At 40.5% G+C, this 14,409-nt stretch overlaps 1 protein-coding gene across 1 annotated transcript; it reads left to right on the top strand.

Annotated features, from left to right (window-relative positions):
- Positions 1-1,064: 1,064 nt before the first annotated feature.
- Positions 1,065-13,984, top strand: LOC143126191 (polyunsaturated fatty acid lipoxygenase ALOX15B-like). Its single transcript, XM_076288104.1, has 15 exons — positions 1,065-1,168; positions 1,287-1,437; positions 2,369-2,570; positions 3,165-3,246; positions 3,691-3,813; positions 5,700-5,803; positions 5,927-6,096; positions 6,556-6,699; positions 7,261-7,464; positions 8,184-8,270; positions 9,692-9,861; positions 10,883-11,004; positions 12,418-12,518; positions 12,820-12,990; positions 13,495-13,984. The coding sequence occupies exons 2-15, from the start codon at positions 1,294-1,296 to the stop codon at positions 13,672-13,674; spliced, it is 2,004 nt and encodes a 667-aa protein (XP_076144219.1). The 5' UTR covers positions 1,065-1,168; positions 1,287-1,293; the 3' UTR covers positions 13,675-13,984.
- Positions 13,985-14,409: the final 425 nt, after the last annotated feature.

A 14,409-nucleotide genomic window follows, 5' to 3' on the forward strand; every position in this document is an offset into this window, starting at 1 on the left:
CAGAAGCAAACAAATATCCAATGTTGCTGGAGACACAGGGAAGGAACTGGGGTGGCAGCCAGCCAGTGCCCATGGCTCAGACATATGAGGACAGGCCGCCTGCTCCCCACTTATAGAGCACCAGCAGCCGGTGCTGCTAGCTGTAGCTGGTGCTAACAATCAGGGTGGGGGGGGGGGGGGGGCAAGGGGAATGAGTGTCAATTACCATTTATCATGCCCATCAGTTCACCCTGCTACATTCAGGCAACCAGAGGCGGGTTTTCACACAGAAACCCAGGCCTTCTGTGGAAGTGTTGCACAATGCACATATCACATATCTGTATCAAAGTGTGTGTGTTAAGTGTGTGTGAGATTGATGCAAATAACTTTCTTCTAAGACATCGTACTGCTCCATATGCTTTTCTTCAAAGATTTTGATTGCTTGATAAGGATGTTCAATAATTTCATGATATTAATAAAAGTACTGTAATTAACAGACATACAAAAACAACATGATTAAAAGTGCTTTTCTTTGTAAATATCAATTGTCTTTGCATGGCCTAACATTTGCCCTTTACATTCATCTACAGCAACCGACAGCCGCAGAGACATATCACGCTTATATGCTACTGGTGACCTTCTACCATTTAGGAATGACTTTGCTGGAAACACAAACAAATAGCCCAAATAACCCATTTTAGTATACCGGCAACTTAGGTTATTTGTTTTTTTTATTATACTATCTCCAACTAATTTAGTTAAGTATACTGGTAGTAACATAGTATATACTAAATAAGGCACTGAGATTGTAAGGCCCAACACCAATAGCCCACTGTGCATACACTCAAACTGCTTTCACAACGCCTGATTGAACTATATCCAACTTCCAACGATCCAACATAAACATTCACTCCCACATCCCGAATATTGTGCAACTACTTCAAAAGCCTTCTGTGGAAGTGTTGCACATATAACATCTGTGTATCAAATTGTTAAATGTGAGAGTCACAGCCATGATGACTGTAAAGAAAAGCATTTTTGTGGCGCACAATTCACAATTCTGAGGAATACCCCCCACCTCATACCCACAGTGCTATAAAAAGAGGTGTGGGAAAAAGAACAATCCACCTTCAAGACTCCTTTCGGAATCAACAGATCACTACAGTATCGCTGCGACTTAGAATTAAGGGTGAGAATCTCTCTCTCTCTCTCTCTCTCTGTCTCTCTTTGCACTTTATTTCATATTCTTTGGTGCTTCTGCCACTGATATTTCCCCTGTGATGCATCATTTGTCCTTTACTTTGCAGAACAGCTATGGTGTCCTACACAGTGACAGCACACACAGGAAACAGACTTCTGTCTGGAACCACCAGCCGCGTCTGCATCCAGCTACGGGGCACGGATGCCGAGAGCGACGAGGAGAGTCTCAACCGCTTTCAGGGCTTTTGGCAGGGATCGGTAAGTTCGGCCGATTAAAAGCAACACAACGTACAACATTCTTACACCTTAAATAAACAATGCAAAAGATGCCAATCTCGATTAAAAGTCAGTGTAGCAACAGTAATCAGCCATTTTTTTAAGGTAAATTTAATATCATGTGTTGCTTTAGTGGTACGGGTGGAGGGGTAGGTACACGGACTCTCTGTCGGGGTACTCCAAGATGTTTTTTCATAAAGACAAAATAATCACTTAAATGTATTAATGTATTAATAATCAAAATATTTGTATTAAAATATTGTTAACCACACGATCACTGAAGTTAAATTCAAACTAGTTAGGTTAGGTCTAACGACAGAAAACAAGGCAAATCAGTCATATACAATGAGTTAAATTGGCTACTGTATTTTGATGCCGATCATAATGGTGGTACTTTGAGAGCCAATTGTGTTCCGTGGTGGTACTCTTTGTGAAATGTTTGAGAAGCACTGCTTTAGAATAATGGCTTTAAACTTATTTTATTCAAACTTGCAGAATTGTGGTCTTGATCTTTAACACACGGAGTGCCTAGTATTGTACTACGTCACTTTGTTTTTCCATGCAGAAACATGGCCCTTCCCGTTAGTTTATGATGCATTCGGCACCACCTTAGACAGTTACCCAGTGCGTTGCAAATAAGGGGATTCCTACATTGTGTTACTTTTAATGTCTTTAAAAATTTTAAAGTAAAAAAGGACAAATTGGTCATTTGATAAAATAAAGAAAACAACATAAAATAGAATAATGAAAAGAAAATAATATGTATTGTGCATAAAAAAAACAGACATAGCAAAACTCTCCTGACATTCCTTTTGCTCATTAATGTTACACATCTTTCAGGGAAAGTTGAAAGATTTAGTATGGATGCTATAACTCTTTCATCAAACATAAAAATCTTCCTATGTCTGTGCAGGTGAGAACATTTAGGGTATGCTGCAAAGAGTCAGTGGGAGAGCTTATATCAATCAAGCTCTGTCTCAAGCCTTTCATGGGCTATTACATTGAGTGGTTCTGCGACAAGATTTCTGTCAGGACACCTGAGGGCAATGACATTTTGTTTCCATGCTATCGCTGGGTTGGCTGTGATGAGAATATTGTGTTAAGACCTGCCAAAGGTATTGGCACACACACACACACACATACACACACTGAACATTTACAACGTACAGTATGACTGTTTACAAAACAATACACAGTTGTCAGTTGTATTTTTTTGAATACGAGACTATGACTTGTGATAAAGCTCAGTTGTATGTGTTTATGTGTGCTTCAACAACATCAACAACAACAAGTCAACAGAGGTTTTTATGATTATGTAATGTTTATTGATGTTTTGATGTAGGGCTATTCCACGCAAAAATGTCACGTCCATAACGCCAACTAAATGCCATGGTATTTGTATGATGCGAATGATTATGTGAAAAGTTTTTCCTGTAAGTTCTACAACCAAGAAGAGTGAATGCTCAATTTTCAAGTAATCATCATTCACATCATACCATACCATGGCATTGTTTTTGCCGTTATGGATGTGACAGTTTTGCATGGAATTGCCGTGTATTGATGTGTTGATCGCTTTAGATAAAAGTGTCTGCCAAGAAACATAAACATTGTATCAAATCAAATTATATCAAATCAAAGTCAATATGCATGACGAGCTATCTTCCTATGACCAATTAATGTTGTTGTTGTTTTGTATGTATCCATTCCAGCAAGTCTCACGTTCCAGGACACACATCCCATAGCCCAGAGACAAAGGATGAGACACCTCCAAGAGCACCGTGAGACTTTTAGGTTAGTGGGCAGAGTGCCAAAGCATGCCGTTTCTGACTGTATAGACCCTTTCAAGAGAGTTCCATTATCAGCATCATAGTTGGCCCCACCTTTTTAACATTCCATATGTTATCTTAATGCAGAGGAAGTAGATTGGGGCTCAAATAGAACGTTCAAGCATTGTTTTTGTTTACCTTGTTGAAAGGGTCTATAGACCCTTTCAAGAGAGTTCCATTATCAGCATCATAGTTGGCCATACAAGGCTTCCGTTTTAACATTCCATGTGTTATCCAGAGACGGTTGATAAAGCATCTTTGGTGTTATCTTAATGCAGAGGAAGTAGATTGGGAACCAAATAGAACGTTCAAGCATTGTTTTTGTTTTTATTGTTGAAAGGGTCTATAAAGTGTGTGTTTCAAAAATACAGTGCAGGTGAGACGACGTCCGTTTCCTTTCTCTTCCTAGGTGGCGTGTGTACGCCGAGGGCATGCCCCAGTGTGTTGATTTCGACACTTCCCTTGCTCTGCCGGCCGAGGTTCAGTTCTCTTTCACAAAGGCGACCGATTTCTTCACCTCTGCAGGCAAACAGTAAGCCAATGCTGAAGTCATTCCGCTCTTTCAAAATTCAAGTCACGAATGTTTGATTATTGATGCTTGGTGATTGCTGAGTCTGCTCCCACTTACTTAAGTGCTCTTAGCAAGGCTTATGTTAAACCTTGGGCCACTACAATCCTCCATGGACTCGCACTGTCGTCTCGCACTGCTGCCCCTGCACACTATCCAGACTATTTTCATTTGTTCCCCGTTGGTGGAACAACCTGCCGTGTCAAGTCAAGACAGGTTCATTTATATTGTGCATTTCATACACAGAGGTCATTCAATGTGCTTTACATAAACAAAATAAACAAACAAAAATACATAAACAAAACAGTAATAGCAAATAAAAGCATAAAAGGGCAATGGTTTAAAACATTTAAAAAAGTAAAGTACATAATTAAAATACATACAAAAAAGCATAGAATGATTGAAAGACAAAGTACAAAGCAACAAATTACTGGAACACAGCCAACAACTTAACCTTTTGCTTCATCATACTTCCAGCCAGTTAGGCAGTTGTATTAGATTTAGCTGTAGACCAGTGAAGAATGCTATTAAAAACCGTCACCCTAATTCCAAATTGGAGGTTGTTGTATTAGATTTAGCTGTATACCAGTGAATAATGCCATTAAAAACCATCTCCTTAATTCCAAATTGGAGATACCAAATTGACTTAATCCAATGTTAAAGCTGCAGTTGGCAAGATTTTTTTGATCATATACATTGAAACCGACACAATGCTCCGACAGAACAACAACAATAAATCAGCCTGTTTTAGAAAAAAATGCACTTCTACCTCCACCTAGAGCTTGTTATTTATTTTGCAAAAATCCACAGCTCCCGGTTCTTCTGGTCCAATCAGAATCCAAGCAGGACTGTGTGAGATCTGACTGTTAATCACAGTCTGGTGCAGTCTGGTGCACACTGACAAGCACAAACTCGATGAGAGGGTGCTCGGTGGTAGTGGGGGAGGGCCATGAGAGTTGTAAACATTCAAAATGTTGTCTAAGTCCCCTCAATCTGTCACACTTGCCAACTGCAGCTGTAATCCAATTGAGCTAGAGCAGGTAAAAACTTGAAGTTGGCTTGCAAAGAGAAGAGATTTAGATGTCACAGGCAGAGTATCCATGCACAACATCAACATATGATGTTACTGCTACAAGTAACAACAAAGGTAACAAAGAGGCAGAGAGACAAACCACTCGTGGACAGATTATAATGACAGAATATACATTCCTGTCAAGAAACTATCAACCCACAACAAGTCTGTCCTTTATGAAACTCACAGAGATTCTCATGTTTTGGCATAACGAGTAAGAGGAATGATGAGCACTCTGATTATTAGCATAGAATCATGAGAGATAGCAACAAACTTGCAACATAGAAAACATAGTGATCCTGGTCACATACCCAGTGAACAGCAGCATTCTTTTAATGGAGATTCTTCTTAGTAGCCTCGTTTGTGCACGCACACATACTTTTAGGGCCAAAATGGCCAGCCGATAAGGCCCAGTTAGTCCCGATAGAGTAGTTAACACCCAAGTGGAGTAGTTAACACTCGAATAGAGCTTCAGAGAAGCCCGGTAGAGCAGTAACGATAGAGTCTCCCTCAGATCAGACCCTCAGAGACTAAGCCCGTTCTATCTATTCTGTGTAGAATGACAGAGTGACTAGGCTACTTCACAGAATCCCCCTTTTACCCAACACTGTGTGCAACAAAGTGTTCAGGCACTGTGTCATTGTGTAAGATGTGATGCTCTTTAAGAATTGAAAATAAGCAATATGCTTATAGGCCTATGATATCTTCAAAAATGGCGGGTAACTTTAGGCTCAGATATTTTCTGTTCTTTAAGCTCTGTAAACTTCCCAACACTTAGGCTAAGTGCTCTGAAGCTAACTGGGTTGGCCGACTGCAGACGATCGTGGGAAAGCATCAATCAACTGGACGTGATCATCTGCGAGAACAAAAACTCAACCATTGGTATGGTATCTCACATTAAACATATGAGCTGTCCAGCTACAGTATGGAGTAAAACAAACAAAAAAACAACACTTTTTATTTTTTTTGTTTGTAGCATTTGTTCTGACACGGCATGCTTTGTAGGATATGTAGAGGACCACTGGGACGAGGACGAGTTCTTTGGCTACCAGTTCCTGAATGGCCTCAACCCCATGGTGATCAAGCGCTGCTCAAAGCTGCCCGGGAACTTCCCCGTCACAGAGGAGATGGTCAAGCACTATATGCGAGGGTGCACCTTGGAGCAGGAGATGAAGGTACACTACTGGGGCTGGCACACCCATATGGGGAAATAAACCAAAATAACCTAGAAGTAGAGGAAGTGTATATCTATATCTATCTATCTATCTATCTATCTATCTATCTATCTATCTATCTATCTATCCTGCTCAAAAAGATTAAGGGAACACTTACAGTGTTCCACAATTGTTAAAACACATTTTTTGAAACCTTCCACCCTTTTCTCCATTCTCAAACTACATTCACAGAATGTCTGACAGTTCTTGCAAAATAAAACACTTACCTCAAAAGTTTTACTTGTGCTCAGAACACAACAGTGTCAGAGTACCGATCCAGTGTATATATATTGAAGTGTTTCCTTAATTATTTTGAGCAGTATATATATATATATATATATATATATATATATATATATATATACATACACACACACACACACTTAGTTACGTTTTGTTTTAAACTTTTCTCACCTCCAGAAAGGGAACATCTTCCTGTGTGACTACAAGATGTTGGATGGGCTTGTGGGAAATGTAGTTGCTGGCAGGCAGCAGTACCTCACCGCTCCCCTGGTCCTGCTCTACTGCAACCCTCAGGGTCTGATGCTGCCCATCGCCATACAGGTAAAAACATTACACTATTGAAATGTAGACACGCCAAAGGCAAAATCATTTCGTTGTGATGTCTTTCTAGTGAACACAATGGAAGAATGCATATGTGCACCACAAAGCCAAATAGACATAATGTTTTCACAGAAGCACATCATTCTGTTTGATTATTAGAAAACACAATCCGACTTTGTATGCTTAGTCCATCTTAGCCCACCAGTAACCCAGTTCTGTTTTGATTTCTAAATATCCTGCATCTGCAAGTGCAGCAACCTACCTGAGGGACATAGATAGCAGAGGTTAGGAAGAAAAAACGTATGAAATCAAATTCATAAATTAAGAAATCATGTTCACAAATCTTAAATAATATTGATATTCAAATAATCAAATCATTAAGAATAATGAATGGAAATAGGTTATGTAACTGATATGTTGATGGACTTGGCTGTCTGATTAAAAATGACTAAGAAAGAGAGACCAGTGTCTTAAAACCTTTTCCTTTACTTGAAAATGAGAGGAAAAAATATGTGAAATTATTTGCAACCTTTTTATGCATGTTAAAACATATCTGTGTAGTTAAAGCAAAAGCCTGGCCAAGACAACCCCATCTTCCTTCCATCGGATTCCAAGAGTGACTGGCAACTGGCCAAACTCTTTGTGAGGAATGCTGAGTTCAGCGTTCACGAGGTCGACTTTCACCTGCTGAGAACTCACCTACTGGCTGAGGTGTTTACCGTGGCAACGTTGCGGAACCTTCCCTCACCACACCCCCTCTTCAAGGTATGGCTGTGATCCTGGAATAAGTCTGTACATCAGTCTGCCTCAACAACAAAGAACAGAGAGAGAGAGAGAAATGCATCCAGAAATTCAGAGAAATGCATCAAGACCTTCAAGACTTTAAGGATCTAAGTCTAAGAATACTATTAGGAGAGGAACAAAAGAGCGCAAGAGTCGCAGCAAGATATATAGATGCTTGCCATAAACAAAGGGAGTCACTTCATCAGTGAAGCACACAAAAAGTCAAATACACACACACACACACACACACACACACACACAAACACACACACACTGCTGTTGCAGTAATGTATGATGCATGATGTTTTGTTTTGTCTTTACACACTACTACGTACATGTATGCTTTGGTAATACAAATTGTATTTTTTGTCATGCCAATAAAGCTCAATTGAATTGAGAAAGAGAGAGAGAGAGAGAGAGAGAGAGAGAGACCGAGCGAGACCTACATTCACCCTCACACACACTCTTCTAAATGGAGATAATATGTCTCGAAGAAGGGTGCTGTGCACTGAACTACTGGAACACACGCACACAGATACACACACACACAGACACACACACACACACACAGTGCACAATGCTAATATAGCGCATAGTTCTGTAATCATCATTCAGACAAGAAATTCCCTTGTTCAATCATTTATTCATTTCGTATTTCAAGAATGTCGGGTGGTTAATACAGTTTCTTTCTGCCCTTGCAGCTCCTCTACCCCCATATCCGATACACACTCCATATCAACATCTTGGCCCGCAACCAGCTCATTTCTGAAGATGGAGTTATCAACATCGTACGTACAGCACCGTTTAATAGGCACTAAGGGTTTTTTGCCTGTTCTACTGAGTTCATGTGTCATTCATTCTTACAAGCTAGTGACTAGTACAGACTTCAGAAAGTAAAAGTCCTGCCACATTTTGGTTCCAACCATTCACTTAATCAGCTGATTCTAATTAGCACAATTCTTAAAGGAGAATTCCGGTGTGATATTGACCTAAAGTGTGTTGAAACATGATACCGAGTGTGAACGTATGTCTCATAGCCCATCTCGGCTTGTCCCCTGCACTCCAAAATCTGGCGCTAGTTAGCCGATGCTACCAACAGCTTTTTCAATGGTGGTGCTTCGGCATCGGGCTAGCCATGCAAATAAATCACTGTTTTACACCATTTACGAGGCTCAATGTATCTCCACACTTCATTGGTAGACTACCGAAGGCCCTGACATTTAAAACGAGACATTGAGAACTTTTAAAAAGCACTGGTAGTTTACTTACAAGACGATTTATACAGACAGTATCTTCACGAAGTTTAGCGTTTGCAGCCATCTTGAATTTAGTCACGATAAGTAGAGCGACGAGTAAGAATGAACAGGTATGATAAGGGATCAGATTCCAAAAATAATTCCGTGGAAATGCATGGATTCCAGTTGCTGCTACTGGAAGAAACTGGAATCCATGCATTTCCGCCGGACTTTTACACCTCTGCTAGTGAACCTTACCAGCCTTACAAAGATCAAAAGCTACATTTCACTAACCGAGACTCTAAATGAAGCGCTACATGAAACTAGCTAGCCTTCTCACCAACTATTACATTTAAATGATGGGATGTCATTTGTATGACACGGACCATCCTGTGCAATGCATTAATACTGTCCTGCAGGAAAACATTTCCAGGCAAAATCATGTAAATGTAAATCAGGTTTCTCGGCCAAGTATACTTGCGTATACAAGGAATTTGGTCTCTGCATTTATCCCATCCGTGAATTAGTGAACACACAGAGCACACAGTGAGGTGAAGCACACACTAATGCGGAGTAGTGAGCTGCCTTGCTACAGCGGCGCTCGGGGAGCAGTGAGGGGTTAGGTGCCTTGCTTGTTCCTACTGGTCGGGATCAAACTGGCAACCCTCCAGTTACAAGCCCGAAGCCCTAAACAGTAGGCCATGACTGACCCCAAATCATTTTGCTGATTTAATACCATGCAACGGCACGCTACATGCAAACGTGGTTGGGTCAGCGCACAAACAAGGAAGTTGTCCGCCAGAACATTAATGCTGTAATGACCGCAGAGAGGTGACTCAAGGGTGGGGTGCAAGAGTGTTTGTTTTAATTCAGGCAAATCAGATCAAAAGGAAAATCCAATAAACATAGTTCAAGTACCTGATTCATTAAAAACATATCCTGTATGATTTTTCCCATAAATGACCTCCCTGTAGTATGCAGGAGTTGGCGGAGAGTCATTGCAGAAGTTGCTGAGGCGTGCAACAACTGCGCTGACCTACAGGTCCCTCTGTCTTCCTGAGAACATCTCTGAGAGAGGCCTGGAGAACGTCCCCAACTACTACTACAGAGATGACGGCATAAAACTGTGGAACGTCATTAACAAGTATGCTCACTACTGGAGTCCAGTCCAGTCTTGTGTTTTACAGATAGACGTCATGCATTCTACTGTGTGTGTGTGTGTGTGTGTGTGTGTGTGTGTGTGTGTGTGTGTGTGTGTGTGTGTGTGTGTGTTTAGTGATATTCCGCAGACTCTATCCTGCAGTTGTTCCCATTCACAAATTAACACCAATTAATGTGAGGCACAGACAAAGTTTTCTGTATCCATAGATGTCAAAGGTTCGGATTTTACTGTGAACCTATATTTAAAAGAAGAAAAAAAATCATGGGGCCCATTCTGACTCACTCTGCTGTGGTTTGTGGATTCAATGACCAGATGTGCTGTGGTTTGTGGATTCGATGGCTAGCTCCCAACGGTTTAATTAAAAACAGCGACGTCTGTTTATTCCGGTCAAATCTACTCAATCCATCATTTCAGAATAAACAGATGCCTCTGTTTTTAATTAAAATGTTGGAAGCTTCTCCAGTGTGCAGACACTCTCTCTCTTCTTTTACCTTTGTATATGTTGTGTGTACGTTGTGTATACGTTGTCCTGCACCTGGCCTAAAGAGAGGCGGGATATGCATGCAACTACTTAACTACAAAGAAAATACATGTTGCATTACATTTAGCAGACACTTCTTGACCAAAGTGACTTACATACAGTATGTCATATATTACAAGGGATTACATTGTGCCTTGCTCAAGGGCACAACGGTGGAAGCCGGGAATTGGACCGACAACTTTCAGGCTACTGCACACTAGCCCTTAACCACTACACTACCACCGCCCGCATGTGCACAGGTGCAGACAGTACTGTACTGGTGTGGTGTTGCTAGTTGAATTGAATCCGCTCTGTGAAATCAATGCAATGTTAATCCCCCAAGGTCAAACCAAGGTCAATCCGCTGTGTGTTTCTTTTCAGGTTAGTTGAGCGTTTCTTGACACACTACTACGAATGTGTGTTTCTTTTCAGGTTAGTTGAGCGTTTCTTGACCCACTACTACGAATGTGTGTTTCTTTTCAGGTTAGTTGAGCGTTTTTTGACCCACTACTACGAATGTGATGCAAACGTGCAGGCAGACACAGAGCTGCACAGCTGGATCAGCGACATTTTCACCCATGGGTTTCTGGCACGGGAAAGCTCAGGTGTGTTATCACTCTGTCTTTTGTTAGGTGTGTGTGTGTGTGTGTGTGTGTGTGTGTGTGTGTGTGTGTGTGTGTGTGTGTGTGTGTGTGTGGTTCCGATTACATGGACAGTCAGCAGGGGGAAAATACTTCTAGACCAGCAAAGATTATGCGTTTCTTAAGGAATTGTTGCACTATCTGTAATTATTTCAATAAAAGTTTACTTTCTTTCTAAAAGAAATTACTTTCTGGGAAGACACTGTTTGCTCAGGTGGGTTTGCAGTCTGTTATCTGAGGTGTGTTCAAATTTGTTAACATTAATGCAAACAAGTTCACAGTTGTTTGCGAAACGTAATTGTTTGTACAATTAGTCCAATAAAGATTCCCTGTCTTGCTCTGTATTTTTGAAGACAAATATTTGAACAGCACCACCCTCATATGATTGACACAATTCCCTGTCTTGCTCTGTATTTTTGAAGACAAATATTTGAACAGCACCACCCTCATATGATTGACACAATTGCCTTGAGCCACACCTTTATCAAAGTCAAAGTCAAAGTCTGCTTTATTGTCAATTTCTTCACATGTCAAGACATACAAAGAGATCGAAATTGCATTTCCTACTATCCCACGGTGGAGACAAGACATATTTTACCAATTAGGTCCACAGACAAACATAACATTTAAGTAAACAATATAAAAAGTAAAAATAAGAAGGCACATACAATGAGGAAATAAGAGCAGCAAAATTTGGTTGAAATTGTGCAATTGTAGACAGTCAATATAATAGTGCAAAAGTCAGGCCAATAAATGACTGAGGTAGTTTTGTTTGACCTAAGTATGCAAGTGGCATAGTGGTGCAAGTTATGTAAGAGCAGCAGAAGTGTGTTCAGAAGTGTTCAGGACAACAGGACAACAACAACAAGTTGCAAAGTGTGCAAGTGTACAAGTGGAGTAGTGCAAGTGGAGTAGTGCAAGGCAGCCATTGTGGGTCCAAAAGTCCAGGATGTTATGTAGCTGAGGGTGGAGGGGGGAGAGAGTTCAGGATCCTAACAGCCTGGTGTATGAAGCTGTTGGTGAGTCTGGTGGTGCGGGAGCGCAGGCTTCTGTACCTCTTCCCAGAGGGCAGTAGATCAAACAAATTGTGAGCTGGGTGACTTGCATCACTCACAATTGTGGTCGCCTTGCGGGTGAGGTGGGAGGTGTAAATGTCCTTCAGGGAGGGGAGTGAAGCACCAATAATCCTTCCAGCTGTGTTCACTATGCGCTGCAGGGCTAACATGACTGTTTTCCTCATTTCATGGAAACAGATAAATCCCACTCACTATCCATTGATGTATGTGTGTGTGTGTGTGTGTGTGTGTGTCTGTCGTATGTGTCTAATACAGCATAGTTGATACCCTCAAAGAAACAGCCTTTCATTCCTCTTCCCAGGTGTACCATCATCTTTTCAGACAGTGGCGGAACTCGTCAAGTTTGTCACCATGGCAATCTTCACTGTATCTGGCCAACATGCCTCAGTCAACAACGGACAGGTAAGAAATTGTATCCCAATTACATAGAGCAACTAGCTGTTTTATTTTATTTATTAATATTAACTGAAGATGCCTTACAAAGCCAACAGCATGAGCCCCATAGTGAAAGCTCAGAGGCCATAGTGGCTATAGCCTAAGTTAGAACAATCATACTAACAGCACTGTAATTCTTCTTCATCGGCCAATGTGCCACATTTCGTCACAGTTTTGACTTTGGCTGTCTGGTTATTTTTTTAACGTAACCAAATTTATGAAGAAGTTCTGTGATCTCTAACAACCTTTTGCAAAATTCCCTATGCAGTTTGACTATGGTGGCTGGATGCCCAACTTCCCCTTTGCCCTCAGAAAGCCCCCTCCTAAGGAGAAAGGCCAGACCACGGAGGCCACCATCTTGGAGACCCTACCTGATGTGGGCACGACAGTGAATATAATGGCTTTCTTGCGTCTGTTAAGCACAAAGTCTCAAGACCATGTGAGTTTGTTCATCATCAGGTCATATGTTTAACAATGTTTAATTACATTTAACACAAACTGAAAAAGAAAAATGTCCTGGAAACTGAATGCTTTTCTTGTTTATGCCATTACTCAGGACGGCTTACTGACTTATTTGCATTCATATTATCGTAAACGTGCTAATTACCAACCATTTTGTTCGAAAATTCTACTTCAAAATAACATTTAATTATTAAGTGACACATACACGTAAGAGGTTGGACATACGGGACGGTTGGTAATATATGATGTTCCGATACTTTCATTTACAGTTTTTACATAATGTTTCTGTTATATTATTATTGTACTGTGTTCACAAAATGTAAAGTATATCTTAAATCAATTATTGTTTGTCATATTGACAAACTGTGATGTACAGTCATGCTTAGCTTATGCTTAATGCTTAATGTTCAATAGAATTCTCGATGTGTTTATTATTATCAGCATGTTATTTACGATTACAATCTTATCACCCTCTATGCAGTACCCTCTGGGATGTATCCCAGAAGATATGTATGATGCAGCAGTTCCTTGCAATCTCATTGAGGATTTTCAGAAGGATCTGAAGGAGTTGTCGGCTCTTATCGAGGAGCGGAACAAGAAGCTGGAGCTTCCCTACACCTATTTGAACCCCGAAAATGTTGACAACAGTGTGGCCATTTGAGAGGGTTTCGGTGTGCTCCTTAATAACTTTACTATCCTTGTTGATAAAAATAAAGCCCAAATGCAAATGTCAAAAGAAATAGAACTCAGAGCTTCATGGATATTACCATTCAAGCAAAAGAAGATATACAATAAGTAGTGAATAAAGTAAGTAAATAAGTATAGGCTGCTTAGATTTTCTGGTCTTTTGTCTGTCTTTTGTCTGTTTATTTTTATTTAGCGACTAAAATGTGGACTTTCTCACAGAGAACATTCAATGTATGAAATGTTTGCTTCCATTGGGCAATAAACGCAATTGGCTTCAATTTCCATTCAATTTCAAATGTATTTCTATTCCATTTCCAATCTATTTTATATTCTGTTTCACAAAAACCAATCACGTGTGTGTGTGTGATGTCTGTGTGAACCCCAATTCAGAAGTGCAGCAACTGAAACACAAAAAGAGCACATCTGCTGTATAATGCTGTGCACATTACAATTCTAGCACTGAAAAGATTCACTCTTTTAGTGGTCGCCTAGATCCCTCTGGAATACTATCTGAGTTCACAAGCTATTGTGAAGTTGTTAGAAACATCAGTGCTCTATTGAACATGTTTACATTTATTTCAGTTGTCTTAACACACTTTTTCAGCAATCTTCTGTGTTCGTTAATGGGACAAACATGCCCAGCAGTCATTACTTTTATCAGGATTAAAACTTGTGGGTTCTGACTGAAAGCTCCATCTGATGAGGTGCC

Source organism: Alosa pseudoharengus, unplaced genomic scaffold (genome assembly GCF_046254945.1).
Source record: "Alosa pseudoharengus isolate Yale_2024_CS ecotype anadromous, Long Island Sound unplaced genomic scaffold, YU_APseudo_1.1 YU_APseudo_1.1_scf_1, whole genome shotgun sequence".
Lineage (NCBI taxonomy): Eukaryota > Metazoa > Chordata > Actinopteri > Clupeiformes > Clupeidae > Alosa > Alosa pseudoharengus.